General features: G+C 43.3%; 1 protein-coding gene across 3 annotated transcripts in view; it reads right to left on the bottom strand.

The window, feature by feature from the left end:
• LOC106563047 (homer protein homolog 1) overlaps positions 1–23336 on the bottom strand; it is an 84360-nt gene that overhangs the window by 37899 nt on the left and 23125 nt on the right. For all 3 annotated transcript variants that reach the window (XM_014128265.2, XM_014128264.2, XM_014128266.2), the window contains exon 2: positions 1741–1897. In XM_014128265.2, the coding sequence (XP_013983740.1) occupies positions 1741–1897 (157 nt within the window). The remainder of the gene's footprint in view (positions 1–1740; positions 1898–23336) is intronic.

The following is a 23336-nucleotide window of genomic DNA, read 5'->3' as shown; positions in this document are numbered from 1 at the left end:
CCGCTCGCCCACACGACGCCACACACTCTGTCAATCTCACGAAACATGGGACCAACACTTTACATGTTGCGATTATATTTTTGTTCTATGTAGCTGCTTGGTTTTTATAGAGATCTAGGTGGCATAGCCAGGGTACGGAATGGCAAAATGACTTCCTTAGCCAAATGACACCCCTGGGTATAGCTACATATCAGGTTGGTTCATCATAGAAATAGATACATTCTATGATGGTTTTCTTGTTAACATATTGTTTTTTGTGGTTGTAAATAGAACTTCACGTATTGGAAACGTGTTTTTGATTGGCTAGCGTTATTCGAAGCCAAACTGCTAGTGTTTTTGATTGGCTGGCGTTATTCGAAGCCAAACTGCTACTCAGTGTTTTTGATTGGCTGGCGTTATTCGAAGCCAAACTGCTAGTGTTTTTGATTGGCTGGCGTTATTCGTAGCTAAACTGCTACTCAGTGTTTTTGTTGGCGTGCATGAATATGTGGGCTACTACTTTCTGCATTTAGTTTGCATTATTTTCGTAAGGCAGCGGTGTGTACGGCTGCATTCACATAGGGTAATTCACCTATTACAAACAGCCTATCCATCTTGTAGCCTATATTCATTAATAACGGCCTCGCTTTAATGTGTAGGGCGCTGTCCACCGTGCTGATACAGCGCAGCGGAGATAGGCTACAGATTTCGCGCCAACCTGTCACGTCAAAAAGCACTCAATGGTCTCAGAGTCTCTGCATGTGAACGTTATGTTTATTGCGGTATAGCATGATATAAGCTGAATTCGATATAATTCCAATGGAAGAAAGCCCATTTCAACTGCCCCTTTAGAACCGGGCCTGGCGCCAGGATAAAGCGACTGCTGTATGTACTTTCCATGGAAAGTTGTGTGTGTGTGAAGTTCTGTGTTTGTCTATGCGTGTCTTACAGTGGGCTGTGTTGATGTTAATGACGAGCGTGTCCTAGAGCGGCAGGCAGGTAGCCAGCGCCACAGTGCACCCCACCCTCTCCCTGCTGTTTCAAGCTTAACACAGCACAGCACAGTAACGGTAACCCCACAGTTGAGTTCACCCACTCGCTAGCTAGCTACAGTAGCTCCACAGCACCAAGGGTCACATACACAGCAGTGGAGAGAGAAGCAGAGGACTCTGTGTGTGTGTGTGTGTGTGTGTGTGTGTGTGTGTGTGTGTGTGTGTGTGTGTGTGTGGAGAGCATTACATAACCGTTGCGGTGCTGAAATAGTTCCTCCCCCCCTGCACCCCTCTGAAGACAAAAATAATCGTTGTTATGACGTACAGAACATAACAGGCCACAACGCCCCCACGCCATTACCAACCACGGGCTCTGCTGCTACTGCCGCTGCTACCGTTGGCCATGGAAACACACACACACACACTGGTGGGAAATGTAGGGTGTGTGTGTTGAGTGAGACTGCAGCTCAATTTCTGGTTCTGTCCGTGTCTCTGGGTGAGGGGACGATTAAATGTTTGTGAGGGGGAAGAGGGAGTACAGTACACAAGCACATGTTTCACGTAAATCAATCCATGATTGATTCTAACTGATCTATAGTTCTACCAGCCCAGAGCCTGAGGTGGCACCAGCCCAGCCAGCCTGGTGCCACCTCTAATTCGCTCCCCATAAAAATCACCTTTGCTGAGAGGGGAACCATGTGCAACCTCTAATATCTTCCCCTTCCTTTTACAAATCTTTAACCACACACACACACACACACACACACACCTTGGAGCCGTCGAGGCTGATGATGCGGTAGACGTTGCGCGTGCTGTCGTAGAAGTAGGAGACTGTGACGGCGTGTTTACTGGTGGGAACCCAGTTCTTCTTGGTGGTGGGGTCGATCTGGAAGACATGGGCCCTCGTACTGAAGATAGGTTGCTCTCTGCAGAGGAGAGAGAGAGAGAGAGAGAGAGAGAGAGAGAGAGAGAGAGTGGGAGAGTCTGCATATACACGAGAATTAAACTCACCACCCTGAAACAAAAGCGCTGGGAGTGTGTGAGGGCTGAGGTAGGAGTGTGTGTGGTAGGTGAGAGACACACACACAGCCTCCAGAGATCTCGACAAACATCCATTATTCACACTCTCCTGTGCAGCGCACAGCGCACACTGGCCATGACTGGGAGGGGAACACACACACACACACACACACTTCAGTTCCGGTATGGATGTGCAATCTCTTCAATCCAGATGGACCGCAATTAACATTAGCAAGGAGTTTTAATACCAGCAGGAGAAAGACAAACATTACCTAGCCACAGACAGAAATCATTTACTAGAAACGAATGGACGTTACGTTTAAGTTAATCAAATTGACTTGCTGGGTACATTAAAGGTACTAAAACAGGAGCAACAGGGATAAATGATGTTCCACTAGTCTATTCATTGCAGCTAATGTGCCTCTGCTAAGATTATAGAGAAGAGGGTCATTAAAGATGATGCATTCCCAGCACAGGGCCATTTAAAATGTTAAGGCTGCCTGATGAAAATGACTCAATGTTAAAGTGCCTCTTTTTACTTTGATATAATGTACAGGTAAGTAGCATTAATATTCAACCCATAGAAGCGGACTGGATTGTTGGTCTCCTTGTGGTACTTAGAGGATATGAGAGAGAGAGAGAGAGAGAGAGAGAGAGAGAGAGAGAGAGAGAGAGAGAGAGAGAGAGAGAGAGAGAGAGAGAGAGGAAAGGCTGTGCAACCACCGCACAACAGCAGAACCTGAGACAGAGCTGCATTTCCTGACAAAATGTCAAAAATATAAAACAATTAGTTTCATTTCCCCAAATTTGACACCCTTATTCAAGGTTTCAAAGACCTCTCTGATGAGGATAGGCTACCCGTCCTGTTGAGGGAGGACACAGAGAGCTGTGGGTTGGCAGCACACTACATTGCTGCCTGCCATAAGATGAGGGACAGTGTCTGACAGACCAACCAACCTGCACATGTCCTCTATGGTTATTGTACAATGTATAGTTATTTTGACACTTGGTTATTGTTGTTACTGTTGTCCCATTGACAATTTTGATTCTTATTATTTTAATATTGTAAATATCCAAAGTAAGCTTTGGCAATCTGTACATTGTTACGTCATGCCAATAAAGCAAATTGAATTGACAGAGACAGAGAGAGAGGGGAAACTGCTGAGTGAGAGGGAGAAAGAGTGAGTACTGGGTATATTCTATTATCTCTATTGTCCCCCTCTATGAGAGAGGGAGAGGGGGGGTGAGAGGGAGACAGACAGACAGACAGACAGACAGACAGACAGACAGACAGACAGACAGACAGACAGACAGACAGACAGACAGACAGACAGACAGACAGACAGACAGACAGACAGACAGACAGACAGACAGACAGACAGACAGACAGACAGACAGAGAGGGAGACAGACAGAGACCGAGAGAGATAGAGACCGGGAGAGATAGAGACCGAGAGGGAGACAGAGAGAGAGGGAGACAGAGAGAAAGAGTGAGTACTGGGTAGATTCTATTATCTCTATTGTCCCCTCTATGAGAGAGGGAGACAGACAGACAGACAGACAGACAGACAGACAGACAGACAGACAGACAGACAGACAGACAGACAGACAGACAGACAGACAGACAGACAGACAGACAGACAGACAGAGATAGGTAGAGACCGAGACAGATAGAGACTGAGACAGATAGAGACTGAGACAGATAGAGACTGAGACAGATAGAGACTGAGACAGATAGAGACTGAGACAGATAGAGACTGAGACAGATAGAGACTGAGACAGATAGAGACTGAGACAGTTAGAGACTGAGAGAGATAGAGACTGAGACAGTTAGAGACTGAGAGAGAGGGAGGGAGACAGCGGCAAACAGAGAGAGAGACAGATAGAGACAGAGAGAGACAGAGGTCATGAGCAGATGAGCTCCCACATTTTTTAGCATGTTTTAAAAAAATAGACAAGACAAACTTGGACATATACAGGATTCTACCGTAAACAACATAACCTTCACTCCAAATCAAAACTCCAAACCTACAACCTGATTTTGAACGGAATTACCTAGAATTACCTGGAATGCTTCCTACACCCAAGGATTATTATTCCCAAGCTATACAGCAAATGCTCTGTCAAACAAACAGAAACCTGAAAACACTATCCAACCTGGAACTGAGTGAGTAATGCTTAGTCTGAAGCTATTTTTCACTTTCAAAAGCCAAGAAGAAAAAAATACATTACAATGATATATTTTACTTTATAAGGACTGAATGCTAAGGCTACCAAGCTTGCTAGGACAAAGAGATACAACTTCAATTAGCACTGACGTGTGAAATGAGAGGTGTCAAAGCCCTTGAGCCCAACAGTGGCAGGAGAGCCCCAACCAAATGGAGAGGCTTTGGATGCACATCCCGCTGTTCAGAGGTCATTACAATACAGTACCCTCTGTATGTAAAGAATAATAAGACAAGAAAAGAGTACAGAATTAAGCTCTGTATGGAAAATCAAGAGACACTTTTTGCTAACTATTAGAAAAATGGGAACATAAGCAACTGTATCTTCCATACAGACCATCCCCTGGAGTGGCACAGCGCTATATTAACACACTACCCCTCTGTTGGGGGGGGGGGTGTTACCGATGGGTGGAAACTCAGGATACTAGACAACGAGGACTCTGAGTCAGCTAATATAAACCTCTATAAGTCTAGAACAGTATTGATACAGGGCAGCCACAAACAGTTTCAGCTGGACTTTCACCTAATCAAAGAAATATTCCAGCAGGAGAAGCTCTCTCTTTCGAGAAAGATACCCCGACCCAAGCGGGTCAGACCAGACCTCTTCATTATATAACCCCACAGACGAGCAACCCCAAGACCTCTTCATTATATAACCCCACAGACGAGCAACCCCAAGACCTCTTCATTATATAACCCCACAGACGAGCAACCCCAAGACCTCTTCATTATATAACCCCACAGACGAGCAACCCCAAGACCTCTTCATTATATAACCCCACAGACCAGCAACCCCAAGACCTCTTCATTATATAACCCCACAGACGAGCAACCCCAAGACCTCTTCATTATATAACCCCACAGACGAGCAACCCCAAGACCTCTTCATTATATAACCCCACAGACGAGCAACCCCAAGACCTCTTCATTATATAACCCCACAGACGAGCAACCCCAAGACCTCTTCATTATATAACCCCACAGACGAGCAACCCCAAGACCTCTTCATTATATAACCCCACAGACGAGCAACCCCAAGACCTCTTCATTATATAACCCCACAGACGAGCAACCCCAAGACCTCTTCATTATATAACCCCACAGACGAGCAACCCCAAGACCTCTTCATTATATAACCCCACAGACGAGCAACCCCAAGACCTCTTCATTATATAACCCCACAGACGAGCAACCCCAAGACCTCTTCATTATATAACCCCACAGACCAGCAACCCCAAGACCTCTTCATTATATAACCCCACAGACGAGCAACCCCAAGACCTCTTCATTATATAACCCCACAGACCAGCAACCCCAAGACCTCTTCATTATATAACCCCACAGACGAGCAACCCCAAGACCTCTTCATTATATAACCCCACAGACGAGCAACCCCAAGACCTCTTCATTATATAACCCCACAGACCACCAACCCCAAGACCTCTTCATTATATAACCCCACAGACGAGCAACCCCAAGCGGAAAGTCAACCTCCCAGCACAGAGTACTACTCCCTCATTGAAATGAAGGATAAATTCACCCAGCTGGAGGTAAGACAGGTGGAGCTGGAACAGCAGGTGATTACACTCCAGTCAGCACAGACCCAGACAACAGTCCAGCACAACACCACCCCCTTAACTAGACCCAGACAACAGTCCAGCACAACAACACCCCCTTAACCAGACCCAGACAACAGTCCAGCACAACACCACCCCCTTAACTAGACCTGGAGAGAGACATATCTGCACTCTGGACTGTGGTGAGACACCATCAACAGGAGAAAGAGCAGGAGAACAGAGCACTAGAGGAGAGGATCAGATTGCTGGAGGAGAGGGAGAGGGGGATGGCGTGTGACAGAGAACAACCCATTAGAGAGGTGGCCACCCACGCATAGAAGCCGGCAGAACAGCCCACCTCAGCTCCCGACAAAAGTCTCAACACCACAACATTCCAACCCAGACCACGTCGACAACACAGCGGGACAGACAAATGAAGAACCCCAAGCCCAGGGGATCTCACCCCCTCTGAGCACCCCCCCTGTCACCCCCCCTGTCAGCCCTCCTGACAACCCCCCCACACCCACTGAGGACATACACAAGACACAGAATGTGCTCCTTATGGACTCAAACGGAGAATATATACAAGAGTGTCTAAACTCTGGTGTCCAAACACGTGCCCTAGACCTTCTGTCTGAGGACCAACTAGGTTCACCTAGCCACATAATAATACACACAGGCACAAACGACCTGAGAGCACAGCAGGAAAGGGTGGCCACAGCACTCAAGGGAGTGATTTAAAAAGCTTCTTCTACTTTCCCCAACGCGCAAGTGGTTATATCCACCCTGCTACAATGAAAATACTTCCACCCTGATACCATACAGTTGGTAAAATGCAAGTATTTCCCATGACTGTGCCTCAAAACCAAAGGTTTACCTGGCCCACCACTCCACCCTGGACTTGAACAGCCTTTATGACCAGGTCCACCTATACAAGGCAGCAGTGCCCACCTTCGCCTGGACCCTAAAGGACACCACTCTCAAACGCAGCCCCAAAACTTCACACAGGAGCAACAGATTAGACACCCTGCCCAGACCAGCGAGACAACCCCCCCCCGGACCTACACATAGAGGACTCACGCCGAGAAAACCACCACCACCAGCCACCCCCCCCCCCCCAAGTTAACCATGCCCATACCCCATTTAGGCCCCCTTAGATCAGACCTATGCCCCTCCAGCCCACCCCATGCCCCCCACTCCAGCAGAGGGCCTCAACATTAGAGTCACACAAATTCCCTGGCCGTGAGCAGGCAAACAGGCCCAACCCCCACTCTTACACTAGCCCAAGCCAATGGCATGCACCAGATGCTCAGCAGGCTCTGCTCACACTTACTGGTCTGAGGCCAAACCACACGACTAACAACATTGGACACTTTATGGAACACAAAGCCTTCACTATCTCATCCTGGAATATCCAAGGCCTGAGGTCAGCTGCCTTTGGCCTAAAGAGCAGGAATCTGGACTTCACCAAAGAAATCGGAAATACAGACATTGTCATCCTACAAGAAACACGGTATAGAGGAGACGGACACACTGCTTGCCCTCTAGGTTACAGAGAGCTGGTAGTCCCATCCACCAAACTGCCAGGTGTGAAACAGGGAAGGGACTCAAGGGGTATGCTAATTTGGTATAGAGCAGACCTAACTCAGTCAATTAAATTAATCAAAACAGGAACATTTTACATTTGGCAAGAAATTCAAAAGGAAATTATCTTAACAGAGAAGAATGTCCTCCTGTGTGCTACCTATATCCCCCAACTAGAATCCCCATACCTTAATGAAGACAGCTTCTCCATCCTGGAGGGGGAAATCAATCATTTCCAGGTCCAGGGACATGTACTAGTCTGTGGCTACCTAAATGCCAGAACTGGACAAGAACCTGACACCCTCAGCACACAGGGGGACAAACACCTGCCAGGAGGTTACAGCATTCCCTCCCCCATATGCCCCTCTAGGCACAACTATGACAACATAACCAACAAAAACTGGTCACAACTCCTGCAGCTCTGTCGCACGCTGTGTATGTACAGTTGAAGTCGGAAGTTTACATACACTTAGGTTGGAGTCATTAAAACTCGTTTTAAACCACTCCACAAATTTCTTGTTAACTTGTTGGGGCTAGGGGGCAGTATTTTCACGGCCAGATAAAAAAACATACCCGATTTAAACTGGTTACTACTCTTGCCCAGAAACGAGAATATGCATATAATTAGTAGATTTGGATATAAAACACTCTAAAGTTTCTAAAACTGTTTGAATGGTGTCTGAGTATAACAGAACTCATATGGCAGGCCAAAACCTGAGAAGATTCCATACAGGAAGTGCCCTGTCTGACAATTTGTTGTCCTTCTGTTGCATCTCTATCAAAAATACAGCATCTGTGCTGTAACGTGACACTTTCTAAGGCTTCCATTGGCTCTCTAAAGCTGCCAGAAAGTGGAATGGGGTGTCGGCTGTCTCTGGGCAAAGTACAGCAGCAGAGTTTGTAAGTGGTCAGCCTGAGGACAGTGAGACTGAGATGCGAGGTCACGAGACTTCTCAATTTTTTTCTTTCAGCCTTTGAATGAATACAACGTTGCCCGGTTGGAATATTATCACTATTTTACGAGAAAAATCGCATAAAAATTGATTTTAAACAGCGTTTGACATGCTTCTAAGTACGGTAATGGAATATTTAGACATTTTTTGTCACGAAATGCGCTCGCGCGTTACCCTTCGGATAGTGACCTGAACGCACAAACAAAACGGAGGTATTTGGATATAACTATGGATTATTTGGAACCAAAACAACATTTGTTGTTGAAGTAGAAGTCCTGGGAGTGCATTCTGACGAAGAACAGCAAAGGTAATCCAATTTTTCTAATAGTAATTATGAGTTTAGTGAGCCCCAAACTTGGTGGGTGTCAAATTAGCTAGCCTGTGATGGCCGAGCTATGTACTCAGAATATTGCAAAATGTGCTTTCGCCAAAAAGCTATTTTAAAATCTGACATAGCGTTTGCATAAAGGAGTTCTGTATCTATAATTCTTAAAATAATTTATGTATTTTGTCAACGTTTATCATGAGTAATTTAGTAAATTCACCAGAAGTTTTCGGTGGGTATGCTAGTTCTGAACATCACATGCTAATGTAAAAAGCTGTTTTTTTATATAAATATGAACTTGTTTGAACAAAACATGCATGTATTGTATAACATAATGTCCTAGGAGTGTCATCTGATGAAGATCATCAAAGGTTAGTGCTGAATTTAGCTGTGGTTTTGGTTTTTTGGACATATATACTTGCTTTGAAAATGGCTGTGTGATTATTTTTGGCAGGGTACTCTCCTGATATAATCTAATGTTTTGCTTTCGCTGTAAAGCCTTTTTGAAATCGGACAATGTGGTTAGATTAACGAGAGTCTTGTCTTTAAAATGGTGTAAAATAGTCATATGTTTGAGAAGTTGAAGTTATAGCATTTTTGAGGTATTTGTATTTCGCGCCACGCGATTCCACTGGCTGTTGACTAGGGTGGGACGCAAACGTCCCACCTAGCCCAGAGAGGTTAACAAACTATTGCTTTGGCAAGTAGGTTAGGACATCTACTTTGTGCATGACACAAGGAAATTTCCAACAATTGTTTACAGACAGATTATTTCACTGTATCACAATTCCAGTTGGTAAGAAGTTTATGTACACTAAGTTGACTGTGCCTTTAAACAGATTGGAAAATTCCAGAAAATTATGTAATGGCTTTAGAAGCTTCTGATAAGCTAATTGACATCATTTGAGTTAATTGGAGGTGTACCTGTGGATGTATTTCAAGGCCTACCTTCAAACTCCGTGCCTCTTTGCTTGACATCATGGGAAATCAAAAGAAATCAGCCAAGACCTCAGAAAAAAAATTGTAGCCCTCCACAAGTCTGGTTCATCCTTGGGTGGCAATTTCCAAACGCCTGAAGGCACCACGTTCATCTGTACAAACAATAGTACGCAAGTATAAACACCATGGGACCACGCAGCCATCATACTGCTCAGGAAGGAGATGCATTCTGTCTCCTAGAGATGAACATACTTTGGTGTGAAAAGTGCAAATCAATCCGAGAACAACAGCAAAGGACCTTGTGAAGATGCTGGAGGAAACAGGTAAAGAAGTATCTATATCCACTATAAAACAAGTCCTATATCGACATAACCTGAAAGGCCGCTCAGCAAGGAAGAAGCCACTGCTCCAAAACCGCCATAAAAAAGCCAGACTACGGTTTGCAACTGCACATGGGGACAAAAATCGTACTTTTTGGAGACATGTCCTCTGGTCTGATGAAACAAAAATAGAACTGTTTGTCCATAATGACCATTGTTATGTTTGTGGAAAAAGGGGGACGCTTGCAAGCTGAAGAACACCATCCCAACCGTGAAACGTAGGGGTGGCAGCATCATGCTGTGGGGGTGCTTTGCTGCAGGAGGGACTGGTGCACTTCACAAAATAGATGGCATCATGAGGGAGGAAAATGATTTGGATTTATTGAAGCAACATCTCAAGACATCAGTCAGGAAGTTAAAGCTTGGTCGCAAATGAGTCTTCCAAATGGACAATGACCCCAAGCATGCTTCCAAAGTTGTGGCAAAATGGCTTAAGGACAACAAAGTCAAGGTATTGGAGTGGCCATCACAAAGCCCTGACCTCAATCCTATAGAAAATGTGTGGGCAGAACAGAAAAAGTGTGTGCGAGCAAGGAGGCCTACAAACCTGACTCAGTTACACCAGCTCTGTCAGGAGGAATGGGCCAAAAATTACCCAACTTATTGTGGGAAGCTTGTGGAAGACTACCAGAAACGTTTCACCCAAGTTAAACAATTTAAAGGCAATGCTACCAAATACTAATTGAGTGTATGTAAACTTCTGACCCACTAGGAATCTGATGAAAGAAATAAAAGTTGAAATAAATAATTCTCTCTATTATTCTGACATTTCATTCTTAAAATAAAGTGGTGATCCTAACTGATTTAAGACAGGGAATTTTTACTCAGATTAAATGTCAGGAATGGTGAAAAACAGAGTTTAATGTATTTGGCTAAGGTGTATGTAAACCTCCGACTTCAACTGTAGTCAATGATAGGCTTCGAGGGGACTCCTATGGTAGGTAAACCCATAGCTCATCTCTTGGCAGTAGTACTGTCGACTACTTTACCACTGACCTCAACCCAGAGTCTCTCAGAGCAAAATCACAGTCTACTTGAACAGAGCAATACTCAATCTTGAGGCATCAAATCCAAAGGAACTGAGTAATATTAAGAAATGCTATAGCTGGAAGGAATGTAGTGTGGAAACCTGGCAAAAAACAATTAGGCAAAAACAAATTCAATCCCTTTTAGACAACTTCCTCTATCCAAAATGGAGATGTATGGGTAAACCACTTCTCCAATCTTTTTGGCTCTATGACATCAAACAAACAGCAAAAACATATACAAATCTTAGAATCAACTATTAAAAAGACTACCAGAACCCACTGGATTCTCCAATTACCTTCAATGAACTACAGGACAAAATAAAAACCCTCCAACCCAAAAAGGCCTGTGGTGTTGATGCTATACTCAATGAAATTATAAAATATACGGATAACAAATTCCAATTGGCTATACTTAAACTCTTTAACATCATCCTTAGCTCTGGCATCTTCCCCAATATTTGGAACCAAGGACTGATCACCCCAATCCGAAAAAGTGGAGACAAATTTGACCCCAATAACTACCGTGGGATATGAGTCAACTTGGGAAAATCCTCTGCATTATCATTAACAGCAGACTTGTACATTTCCTCAGTTAAAACAATGTACTGAGCAAATGTCAACTTGTCTTTTACCAAATTATCGTATGGCATACCACATATTCACCCTGCACAATAAACAAACCAAAACAAAGGCAAAGTCTTCTCATGCTTTGTTGATTTCAAAAAAGCCTTCGACTCAATATGGCATGAGGGTCTAATACACAAATTGATGGAAAGTGGTGTTGGGGGAAAAAACATACAACATTATTAGATCCATGTACATAAACAACAAGTCTGCGGTCAAAATTGGCAAAAAAAACATTTATTTCCACAAAACCGTGGGGTGAGACAGGGATGCAGCTTAAGCCTCACCCTCTTCAATATATATACATATATCAATGAATTGGCAAGGGCACTAGAACAGGCTGCAGCATCCGGCCTCACCCTACTAGAATCTAAAGTCAAATGTCTCCTGTTTGCTGATGATCTTGTGCTTCTGTCCCCAACCAAGGAGGGCTTACAGCAGCACCTTGGTATTCTGCACAGATTCTGCCAGATCTGGGCCCTGCCAGTTAATCTCAGTAAGACCAAAATAATGGTGTTCCAAAAAAGGTCCAGTCACCAGGACCACAAATTCCATCTAGACACCGTTGCCCTAGAGCACACAAAAAAAACTATACATACAGTGGGGGAAAAAGTACTTGATCCCCTGCTGATTTTGTACATTTGCCCACTTACAAAGAAATGATCTGTCTATCATTTTAATACTAGGTTTATTTGAACAGTGAGAGACAGAATAACAAAAAAATCCAGAAAAACGCATGTCAAAAAAGTGATAAAATGATTTGCATTTTAATGAGGGAAATAAGTATTTGACCCCTCTGCAAAACATGACTTAGTACTTGGTGGCAAAACCCTTGTTGGCATTCACAGAGGTCAGACGTTCCTTGTAGTTGGCCACCAGGTTTGCACAGATCTCAGGAGGGATTTTGTCCCACTCCTCTTTGCAGATCTTCTCCAAGTCATTAAGGTTTCGAGGCTGACGTTTGGCAACTCGAACCCTTCAGCTCCCTCCACAGATTTTCTATGGGATTAAGGTCTGGAGACTAGCTAGGCCACTCCAGGACCTTAATGTGCTTCTTCTTGAGCCACTCCTTTGTTGCCTTGGCCGTGTATTTTGGGTCATTGTCATGCTGGAATACCCATCCACGACCCATTTTCAATGCCCTGGCTGAGGGAAGGAGGTTCTCACCCAAGATTGATGGTCCATTGCCCCATCCATCGTCCCTTTGATGCGGTGAAGTTGTCCTGTCCCCTTAGCAGAAAAACACCCCCAAAGCATAATGTTTCCACCTCCATGTTTGACGGTGGAGATGGTGTTCTTGGGGTAATAGGCAGCATTCCTCCTCCTCCAAACACGGCGAGTTGAGTTGATGTCAAAGAGCTCCATTTTGGTCTCATCTGACCACAACACTTTCACCAGTTGTCCTCTGAGTCATTCAGATGTTCATTGGCAGACTTCAGACGGGCCTGTATATGTATTCTTGAACAGTGGGACCTTGCGGGCGCTGCTGGATTTCAGTCCTTCTCGGCGTAGTGTGTTACCAATTGTTTTCTTGGTGACAATGGTCCCAGCTGCCTTGAGATCATTGACAAGATCCTCCCGTGTAGTTCTGGGCTGATTCCTCACCGTTCTCATGATCATTGCAACTCCACGCGGTGAGATCTTGCATGGAGCCCCAGGCCGAGGGATATTGACAGTTCTTTTGTGTTTCTTCCATTTGCGAATAATCACACCAAATGTTGTCACCTTCTTACCAAGCTGCTTGGCGATGGTCTTGTAGCTCATTCCAGCCTTGTGTAGGTCTACAATCTTGTCCCTGACATCCTTGGAGAGCTCTTTGGTCTTGGCCATGGTGGAGAGATTGGAATCTGATTGATTGATTGCTTCTGTGGACAGGTGTCTTTTTTACAGGTAACAAGCTATGGTTAGGAGCACTAGAGTGTGCTCCTAATCTCAGCTCGTTACCTGTATAAAAGACACCTGGGAGCCAGAAATCTTTCTGATTGAGAGGGGGTCAAATACTTATTTCCCTCATTAAAATGCAAATCAATTTGTAACATTTTTGACATGCGTTTTTCTGGATATTTTTGTTGTTATTCTGTCTCTCACTGTTCAAATAAACCTACCATTAAAATTATAGACTGATCCTTTCTTTGTCAGTGGGCAAACGTACAAAATCAGCAGGGGATCAAATACTTTTTTCCCCCACTGTACCTTGGCCTAAACATCAGCACCACAGGTAACTTCCACAAAGCTGTGAACGATCTGATAGACAAGGCAAGAAGGGCCTTCTATGTCATCAAAAGGAACATAAAATTCAACATACCAATTAGGATCTGGGAAAAAAATACTTGAATCAGTTATAGAACCCATTGCCCTTTATGGTTGTGAGGTCTGGGGTCTGCTCACCAACCAAGAATTCATAAAATGGGACAAACACCAAATTGAGAGACTGCATGCAGAATTCTGAAAAAATATCCTCCGTGTACAACATAAAACACCAAATAATGTATGCAGAGCAGAATTAGGCCGATGCCCGATAATTATCAAAATCCAGAAAAGCCATCACCTACAGAGAGATAGATGGCATCTATCTGGAGACGAGTCCCTTGAGCAAGCTGGTCCTGGGAATTTGTTCACAAACAGACCCCCAAGACAGCAACACAATTAGACCCAACCAAATCATGAAAAACAAAAAGATAATTACTTGACACATTGGAAAGAATTCACAAAAAACAGAGAAAATTAGAATGCTATTTGGCCCTAAACAGAGAGTACACAGTGGCAGAATACCTGACCACTGTGACTGACCCAAACTTAAGGAAAGCTTTGACTGTGTACAGACTCAGTGAGCATAGCCTTGCTATTGAAAAAGGCCACCGTAAGCAGACCTGGCTCTCAAGAGAAGACAGGCTATGTGCACACTGCCCACAAAATGAGGTGGAAACTGAGCTGCACTTCCTAACCTCCTGACAAATGTATGACCATAGAGACACATATTTCCCTCAGATTACACAGATCCACAAAGAATTTGAAAACAAACCCATATCTACTGGGTGAAATACCACAGTGTGCCATCACAGCAGCAAGATTTGTGACCTGTTGCCACAAGAAAAGGGCAACCAGTGAAGAACAAACACCAGTGTAAATACAACCAATATTTATGTTATTTATTTTCCCCTTTGTACGTTAACTATTTGCACATTGTTACAACACTGTACATAGCCATAATATGACATTTTAAATGTATTTATTATTTTGGAACTTCTGTGAGTGTAATGTTTACTGTTCATTTTATATTGTTTATTGTTTATCCCTGTGGCTCAGTTGGTAGAGCATGGTGTTTGCAACTAGACGTCGACCGATTATGATTTTTCAACGCCGATACCAATACCGGTTATTGAAGGACCAAAAAAGCCGATACCGATTAATCGGCTGATTATTATTGTGCTTTTTTTAAAACATACATATATACATATATATATACATATATATATATATACATACATATATACATATACATATACATATATACATACATATATACATATATACATATACATATATACATATACACATACATATACATACATACATACATACATACATACATACATACATATACACATACATATATATACACATACATACACACACAGTGGGGGAAAAAAGTATTTAGTCAGCCACCAATTGTGCAAGTTCTCCCACTTAAAAAGATGAGAGAGGCCTGTAATTTTCATCATAGGTACACGTCAGCTATGACAGACAAAATTAGAAAAAAAATCCAGAAAATCACATTGTAGGATTTTTTATGAATTTATTTGCAAATTATGGTGGAAAATAAGTATTTGGTCAATAACAAAAGTCTATCTCAATACTTTGTTATATACCCTTTGTTGGCAATGACACAGGTCAAACATTTTCTGTAAGTCTTCACAAGGTTTTCACACACTGTTGCTGGTATTTTGGCCCATTCCGCCATGCAGATCTCCTCTAGAGCAGTGATGTTTTGGGGCTGTCGCTGGGCAACACTGACTTTCAACTCCCTCCAAAGATTTTCTATGGGGTTGAGATCTGGAGACTGGCTAGGCCACTCCAGGACCTTGAAATGCTTCTTACGAAGCCACTCCTTTGTTGCCCGGGCGGTGTGTTTGGGATGATTGTCATGCTGAAAGTCCCAGCCATCTTTCATCTTCAATGTCCTTGCTGATGGGAGGTTTTCACTCAAAATCTCACGATACATGGTCCCATTCATTCTTTCCTTTACACGGATCAGTCGTCCTGGTCCCTTTGCAGAAAAACAGCCACAAAGCATGATGTTTCCACCCCCATGCTTCACAGTAGGTATGGTGTTCTTTGGATGCAACTCAGCATTCTTTGTCCTCCAAACACGACGAGTTGAGTTTTTATCAAAAAGTTATATTTTGGTTTCATCTGACCATATGACATTCTCCCAATCCTCTTCTGGATCATCCAAACGCTCTCTAGCAAACTTCAGACGGGCCTGGTCATGTACTGGCTTAAACAGGGGGACACGTCTGGCACTGCAGGATTTGAGTCCCTGGCGGCGTAGTGTGTTACTGATGGTAGGCTTTGTTACTTTGGTCCCAGCTCTCTGCAGGTCATTCACTAGGTCCCCCCGTGTGGTTCTGGGATTTTTGCTCACCGTTCTTGTGATCATTTTGACCCCACGGGGTGAGATCTTGCGTGGAGCCCCAGATCGAGGGAGATTATCAGTGGTCTTGTATGTCTTCCATTTCCTAATAATTGCTCCCACAGTTGATTTCTTCAAACCAAGCAGCTTACCTATTGCAGATTCAGTCTTCCCAGCCTGGTGCAGGTCTACAATTTTGTTTCTGGTGTCCTTTGACAGCTCTTTGGTCTTGTCCATAGTGAAGTTTGGAGTGTGACTGTTTGAGGTTGTGGACAGGTGTCTTTTATACTGATAACAAGTTGAAACAGGTGCCATTAATACAGGTAACGAGTGGAGGACAGAGGAGCCTCTTAAAGAAGAAGTTATAGGTCTGTGAGAGCCAGAAATCTTGCTTGTTTGTAGGTGACCAAATACTTATTTTCCACCATAATTTGCAAATAAATTCATTAAAAATCCTACAATGTGATTTTCTGGATTTTTTTTCTCATTTTGTCTGTTATAGCTGACGTGTACCTATGATGAAAATTACAGGCCTCTCTCATCTTTTTAAGTGGGAGAACTTGCACAATTGGTGGCTGACTAAATACTTTTTTCCCCCACTGTGTGTGTGTGTGTGTGTGTGTGTGTGTGTGTGTGTGTGTGTGTGTGTGTGTGTGTGTGTGTGTGTGTGTGTATGTATGTGATGTGTGTATGTATGTATGTATGTATATATATATATATATATATATATATATATATAACACACACACACACACACACACACACACACACACACACACACACACACACACACAGCTCTGAAGTGACAACGATATTGAAGAGTCTGCTTAGGAGACAAATACTCTCAACTGTTTGAATACTCTCAACTGTTTGAATGCTGAAAACAAAAACTGTAATTTCTATATGCAGGAAATCCTATTTTAATAATGGGCATGGTAAGAATTGACTACCAAAGTGCGAGTCATAATTCCCATGACACCTTCTAGCAAAATCTGAAGTGGTTCCTTCATTTATTCCATAGGATATTTTTAGATTAACTTAAAATAAGGTCTGTGTTTGGTTTAGGCTTACACCACCTTGCCAATTGTATAACTGTGTAGATATCCATAGGATATAACGCTGATCAATATAAGTGAAGATACATTTTTTTGTAGAGTGGATTTATGAAAATATGTTGACAAACGTTACCTAGTGAGATTTACACGGTTATCAAAACGCCGAGGCGGTTTAACCACAAAACACAGACCTTTTTTGAAGTAGATCAAGACATTCTCTATGGAAGACATGAACGGTAAAATAACGAAGAAACCCCTTTCAAGTTCAGCCGCAAGTTATTACAGGAATTATGACGCGTCGACTATTTCTCTCTAAACCATATACCTTTGACTATTACGAGCCTGCTGCTGCCTACCACCGCTCAGTCAGACTGCTCTATCAAATATCAAATCATAGACTTAACTATAATATAATAAACCTCAGGTCATTAATATGGTCAAATCCGGAAACTATCATCTCGAAAACATTATTCTTTCAGTGACATACGGAACCGTTCCGTATTTTATCTAACGGGTGGCATCCATAAGTCTAAATATTCCTGTTACATCGCATAACCTACAATGCTATTTCATAGTTCCGTAAAATTCTAGCAAATTAGTTCACAACGAGCCAGATTCTGTATACCCTGATTCTGCGTGCAACGAACGCAAGAGAACTGACACAATTTCACCTGGTTAATATTGCCTGCTAACCTGGATTTCTTTTAGCTAAATGTGCAGGTTTAAAAATATATAGTTCTGTGTATTGATTTTAAGAAAGGCATTGATGTTTATGGTTAGGTACAGTCGTGCAACGATTGTGCTTTTTTTTCACAAATGCGCTTTTGTTAAATCATCCCTGTTTGGCGAAGTCTGCTGTCTTTGTTAGGAAGAAATAGTCTTCACAGTTCGCAACAAGCCAGGCGGCCCAAACTGCTGCATATACCCTGACACTGTTTGCAAGAGAAGTGACACATTTTCCCTAGTTAAAAGAAATTCATGTTAGCAGGCAATATTAACTAAATATGCAGGTTTAAAAATATATACTTGTGTATTGATTTTAAGAAAGACATTGATGTTTATGGTTAGGTACACGTCGGAGCAAAGACAGTCCTTTTTTGCGAATGCGCACCACATCAATTATATGCAAAGCAGGACAGGCTAGATAAACTAGTAATATCATCAACCATGTGTAGTTAACTAGTGTTTATGATTGATTGATTGTTTTTTTATAAGATAAGTTTAATGCTAGCTAGCAACTTACCTTGGCAACGTAAAGCAGGTGGTTAGAGCGTTGGGCTAGTTAACGTAAGGTTGCATCCCAAAGCTGACAAGGTAAAAATCTGTCGTTCTGCCCCTGAACAAGGCAGTTAACCCACCGTTCCTAGGCCGTCATTGAAAATAAGAATGTGTTCTTTAACTGACTTGCCTAGTTAAATAAAGGTTTAAAAAAAAAAAAAAAAAAAATTTAATATATATATTTTTTTTTTTTATTTATTTTAATTTGAAATCGGCGGCCAAAAATACCGAAACTTGAAATCGGCCCTAATTAATCGGCCATTCCGATTAATCGGTCAACCTCTATTTGCAACGCCAGGGTTGTGGGTTCGATTCCCACAGGGGGCCAGTACGAAAAGAAAATAAACCTGTATGAAATGAAATGTATGTTGTTACAGCCTTATTCTGAAATGGATTAAACAAATGTGTTTCCTCGTCAATCTACAAATAATATCCCATAATGACAAAGTGAAAACAGGTTTGGAGAAAACAGAAATACCATATTTACATGCGTTTCCATTGATCATCTTTGAGATGTTTCAACAACTTGATTGGAGTCCACCTGTGGTAAATTAAATTGATTGGACATGATTTTAAAAAAGGCACACACACCTGTCTATATAAGGTCCAACAGTTGACGGTGCATGTCAGAGCAAAAACCAAGCCATGAGGTCGAAGTGTCCGTAGAGCTCCAAGACAGGATTGTGTTGAGGCAAAGATCTGAGAAAGAGTACCAAAATATTTCTGCAGCATTGAAGGTCCCCAAGAACACAGAGGCCTGCATCATTATTAAAATGGAAGAAGTTTGGAACCACCAAGACTCTTCCTAGAGCTGGCTGCCCGGCCAAACTGAGCAATTGGGAGAGAAGGGCCATGGTCAGGGAGGTGACCAAGAACCCGATGGTCACTCTGACAGGGCTCCAGAGTTCCTCTGTGGAGATGTGAGAACCTTCCAGAAGGATAACCATCTCTGCAGCACTCCACCAATCAGGCCTTTATGGTAGAGTGACCAGACGGAAGCCACCCCTCAGTAAAAGGCCAAAAGGCACCTAAACGACTCCCAGACCATGAGAAACAAAATCCTCTGGTCTGATGAAACCAAGATTGAACTCTTTGGCCTGAATAATAAGCATCACGTCTGGAGGAAACCTGGCACCGCTCATCACCTGGCCAATACCATCCCTATGGTGCAGCATGGTGGTGGCAGCATCATGCTGTGCGGATGTTTTTCAGCGGCAGGGACTGGGAGATTAGTCAGGATCGAGGAAAAGATGAGCGGAGCAAAGTACAGAGAGATCCTTGATGAAAACCTGCTCCAGAGCACTCAGGAGCTCAGACTGGGGTGAAGGTTCACCTTCCAACGGAACCACGGCCCTAAGCACACATCCAAGACAACGCAGGAGTGGTTTCGGGACAAGTCCCTGAATGTCCTTGAGTGGACCAGCCAGAGCCCGGACTTGAGCCCGATCCAACATCTCTGGAGAGGCCTGAAAATAGATGTGCTGTGATGCTCCCCATCCAACCTGACAGAGCTTGAAAGGATCTGCAGAGAAGAATGGGAGAAACTCCCCAAATACAGGTGTGCTAAGCTTGTAGCGCCATACCCAAGAAGACCCAAGGCTGTAATCGCTGCCAAAGGTGCTTCAACAAAGTACTGAGTGAAGGGTCTGAATACTTATGTAAATGTGATATTTCATTTATTTATTTTTTGTTGAAATTTGCTAACCTGTTTTTGCTTTATCATGATGGGGCATTGTGTGTAGATTGATGACGGAAGAAAACGATTTAATACATTTTAGAATAAGGCTGTAAAATGTAACAAAATGTGGAATAAGTGAACGGGTCTGAATACTTTCCGAATGCATAGTATGTTTCCCATGCCAATAAAGCCCTTTGAATTGAATTGGGGGGAAGAGAGAGAGAAATAAGATGGAGAGAAGTGGGTCTATCTTGAACCGTCTTGCCTGTGTGTGTGTTTGGTTTTACTATCCTTGTGGGGACCAGAAGTCCTCAAAATAACAGTAAAACAAGCAGAATTCAGAAGGAAAAATGCTATTTTAGGTTTAAGGGTTAGGTTTAGGGTTACAATTATGGTTAGGTTTAGGAGTTATGGTTAGGTTAAGATTTAGGGGTTTGGGGTTAGGTTAAGGGAAAATAGGATTTTGAATGGGAATCAATTGTTTGGTCCCCACAAGGACAGTAAAACGAACTTGTGTGTGTGTGTGTGTGTGTGTGTGTGTGTGTGTGTGTGTGTGTGTGTGTGTGTGTGTGTGTGTGTGTGTGTGTGTGTGTGTGTGTGTGGGAGTGGTGGTGATAAGATAAGGCAGAAATTCTGCAGTTTTAAAAGCAACCGAAGTGAAGGCAGATATGCTAATTTCCCTCCACTTTTAAAAAGACAGAGATGAACAATGAGAGCCCACACACAGACACACATCACTCCTCCATCACCACACCTCCTACTACACCACACACAGGAGATAGGGGGAAATATGACCAATTTAAGGTATGAAAGCTGAGCACTGATTCTGCCATAGTTAAAAGTAAGGTGGAGCTTTTACACAGAAAAAGGACAATACAGAATACAAGAATAAAGGCCATTACCATTCTGTTTGTGATCGACTTGGTTTGAATCTGGGTCTCCTATGCACCATAGGGCTGTGTTAGCCCGCGGAGCTAAAGCCTAGGCATTAGGCCTGGGAGCTAATGCAAGTCTTCAGGACTCAGGTAAGGTTACTCATCATGCGAGTATGGTTAACAAAACCACCTCTGTTACATATCTCCCAAGTGAATGAGTGAATATGGTTATGCCAACAGTCCAGCAGGGGGCAGATGTCCATATGAGTAAAGCTGAAGTAACAGTAATGTGATATAACAGAAGAAGTGACCTGGGAGTACCTGGGCCCACAAACACAGATCAGACAACTGTCCAGACCCTGTGGCCCTGGCCCGCTTCCAAACATAACATACACTACATATACAAAAGTATGTGGACACCCCTTCAAATAAGTGGATTCGGCTATTTCAGCCACAGCAGGTGTATAAAATCGAGCACGTAACCATGCAATCTCCATAGGGAAACATTGGAAGTAGAATGCCCTTACGGAAAAGCTCTGACTTTCAACGTGGTACCGTCATAGGACGCCACCTTTCCAACAAGTAATTTGGTCAAATTTCTTGCTAGAGCTGTGAAGCGGAAACGTCTAGGAGCAACAACGGCTCAGCCACGAAGTGGTAGGCCACACAAGCTCACAGAACGGGGCAGCCGAGTGCTGAAGCGTGTAAAAATCGTATGTCCTTGGTTGCAACACTCACTACAGAGTTCCAAACTGCCTCTAGAAGCAACGTCAGCACAAGAACTGTTCGTCAGGAACTTTATGAAATGGGTTTCCATGGCCGAGCAGCCACACACAAGCCTAAGATCACCATGCGCAATGCCAAGCGTCGGCTGGAGTGGTATAAAGCTCGCTGCCAACTCGGGAGCAGTGGAAACGCGTTCTCTGGAGTGGTGAATCACACAGTCCAACGGACGAATCTGGGTTTGGCGGATGCCAGGAGAATGCTACCTGCCCCAATGCATAGTGCCAACTGTAAAGCTTGGTGGAGGAGGAATAATGGTCTGGGGCTGTTTTTCATGGTTTGGGCTAGGTCCCTTAGTTCCAGTGAAGGGAAATCTTAACGCTACAGCATACAATGACATTCTAGACAATTCTGTGCTTTCAACTTTGTGGCAACTGTTTGGGGAAGGCCCTTTCCTGTTTCAGCACGACAATGCCCCAGTACACAAAGCGAGGTCCATACAGAAATGGTTTGTTGAGATCGGTGTGGAACGACCTTGACTGGACTGCACAGAGCCCTGACCTTAACCCCATCGAACACCTTTGGGATAAACTGGACCACAGACTGCGAGCCAGGCCTAATCACCCAACATCAGTGCCTGGCCTCACTAATGCTCTTGTGGCTGAATGGAAGCAAGTCCACATAGCAATGTTCCAACATCTACTGGCAAGTTGGCTGGATATCTTTTGGGAAGTGGACCATTCTTGATACACAAGGGAAACTGTTGAGCATGAAAAACCCAGCAGCGGTGCAGTTCTTGACACAATCAAACCGGTGAGCCAGGCACCTACTATCATACCCCGTTCAAAGGAACTTCAATCTTTTTTCTTGCCTATTTACCCTCTGAATGGCACACATTCTATGTCTCAATTGTCTCAAGGATTAAAAATCATTCTTTAACCTGTCTCTTTGTATTCATCTACACCAGCGATCATCCATTAGATTCAGCCGGGGAGGGGGAAAGGGATATAATGACATATCATTTGTAGACTGCAAATTGACTGCAAATATTTGACTAAAACATAATAACTTCAAACCTTGCTCACATTTGTGTATGACCACGTGTCTCTTTATTGGGGTGGGAATACTTGGGAAGAGATTTCCTAAATTAAAAATCACTGATTTCCTGGTGTTTAAAAAATGTCCAACAATGAAAATTGTCTACACTGATTGAAGTGGATTTAACACGTGACATCGATAAGGGATCATAGCTTTCACCTGGATTCACCTGGTCAGTCTGTCATGGAAAGAGCAGGTGTTCTTAATGTTTCATATACTCAGTGTATATTAAGAGCATGATGAAGAGTGAGATGGAGAGGAACAGAGAGAGCTAGAAGAAAAGAGACATGAAAAGAGAGCAAGTGTTCATTTCAGATAATTATACTGCACTCTTCGAGACCCCCGTAAAACTGAACTAGAAAAAAAAAACACTCTGGACATGAAAGAACACA

This window comes from Salmo salar, chromosome ssa11 (assembly GCF_905237065.1).
Source record: "Salmo salar chromosome ssa11, Ssal_v3.1, whole genome shotgun sequence".
NCBI classification, from domain to species: Eukaryota; Metazoa; Chordata; class Actinopteri; order Salmoniformes; family Salmonidae; genus Salmo; species Salmo salar.
Note: the sequence above shows the minus strand (reverse complement) of the source record. Positions and strands in the feature narration are given on the sequence as shown.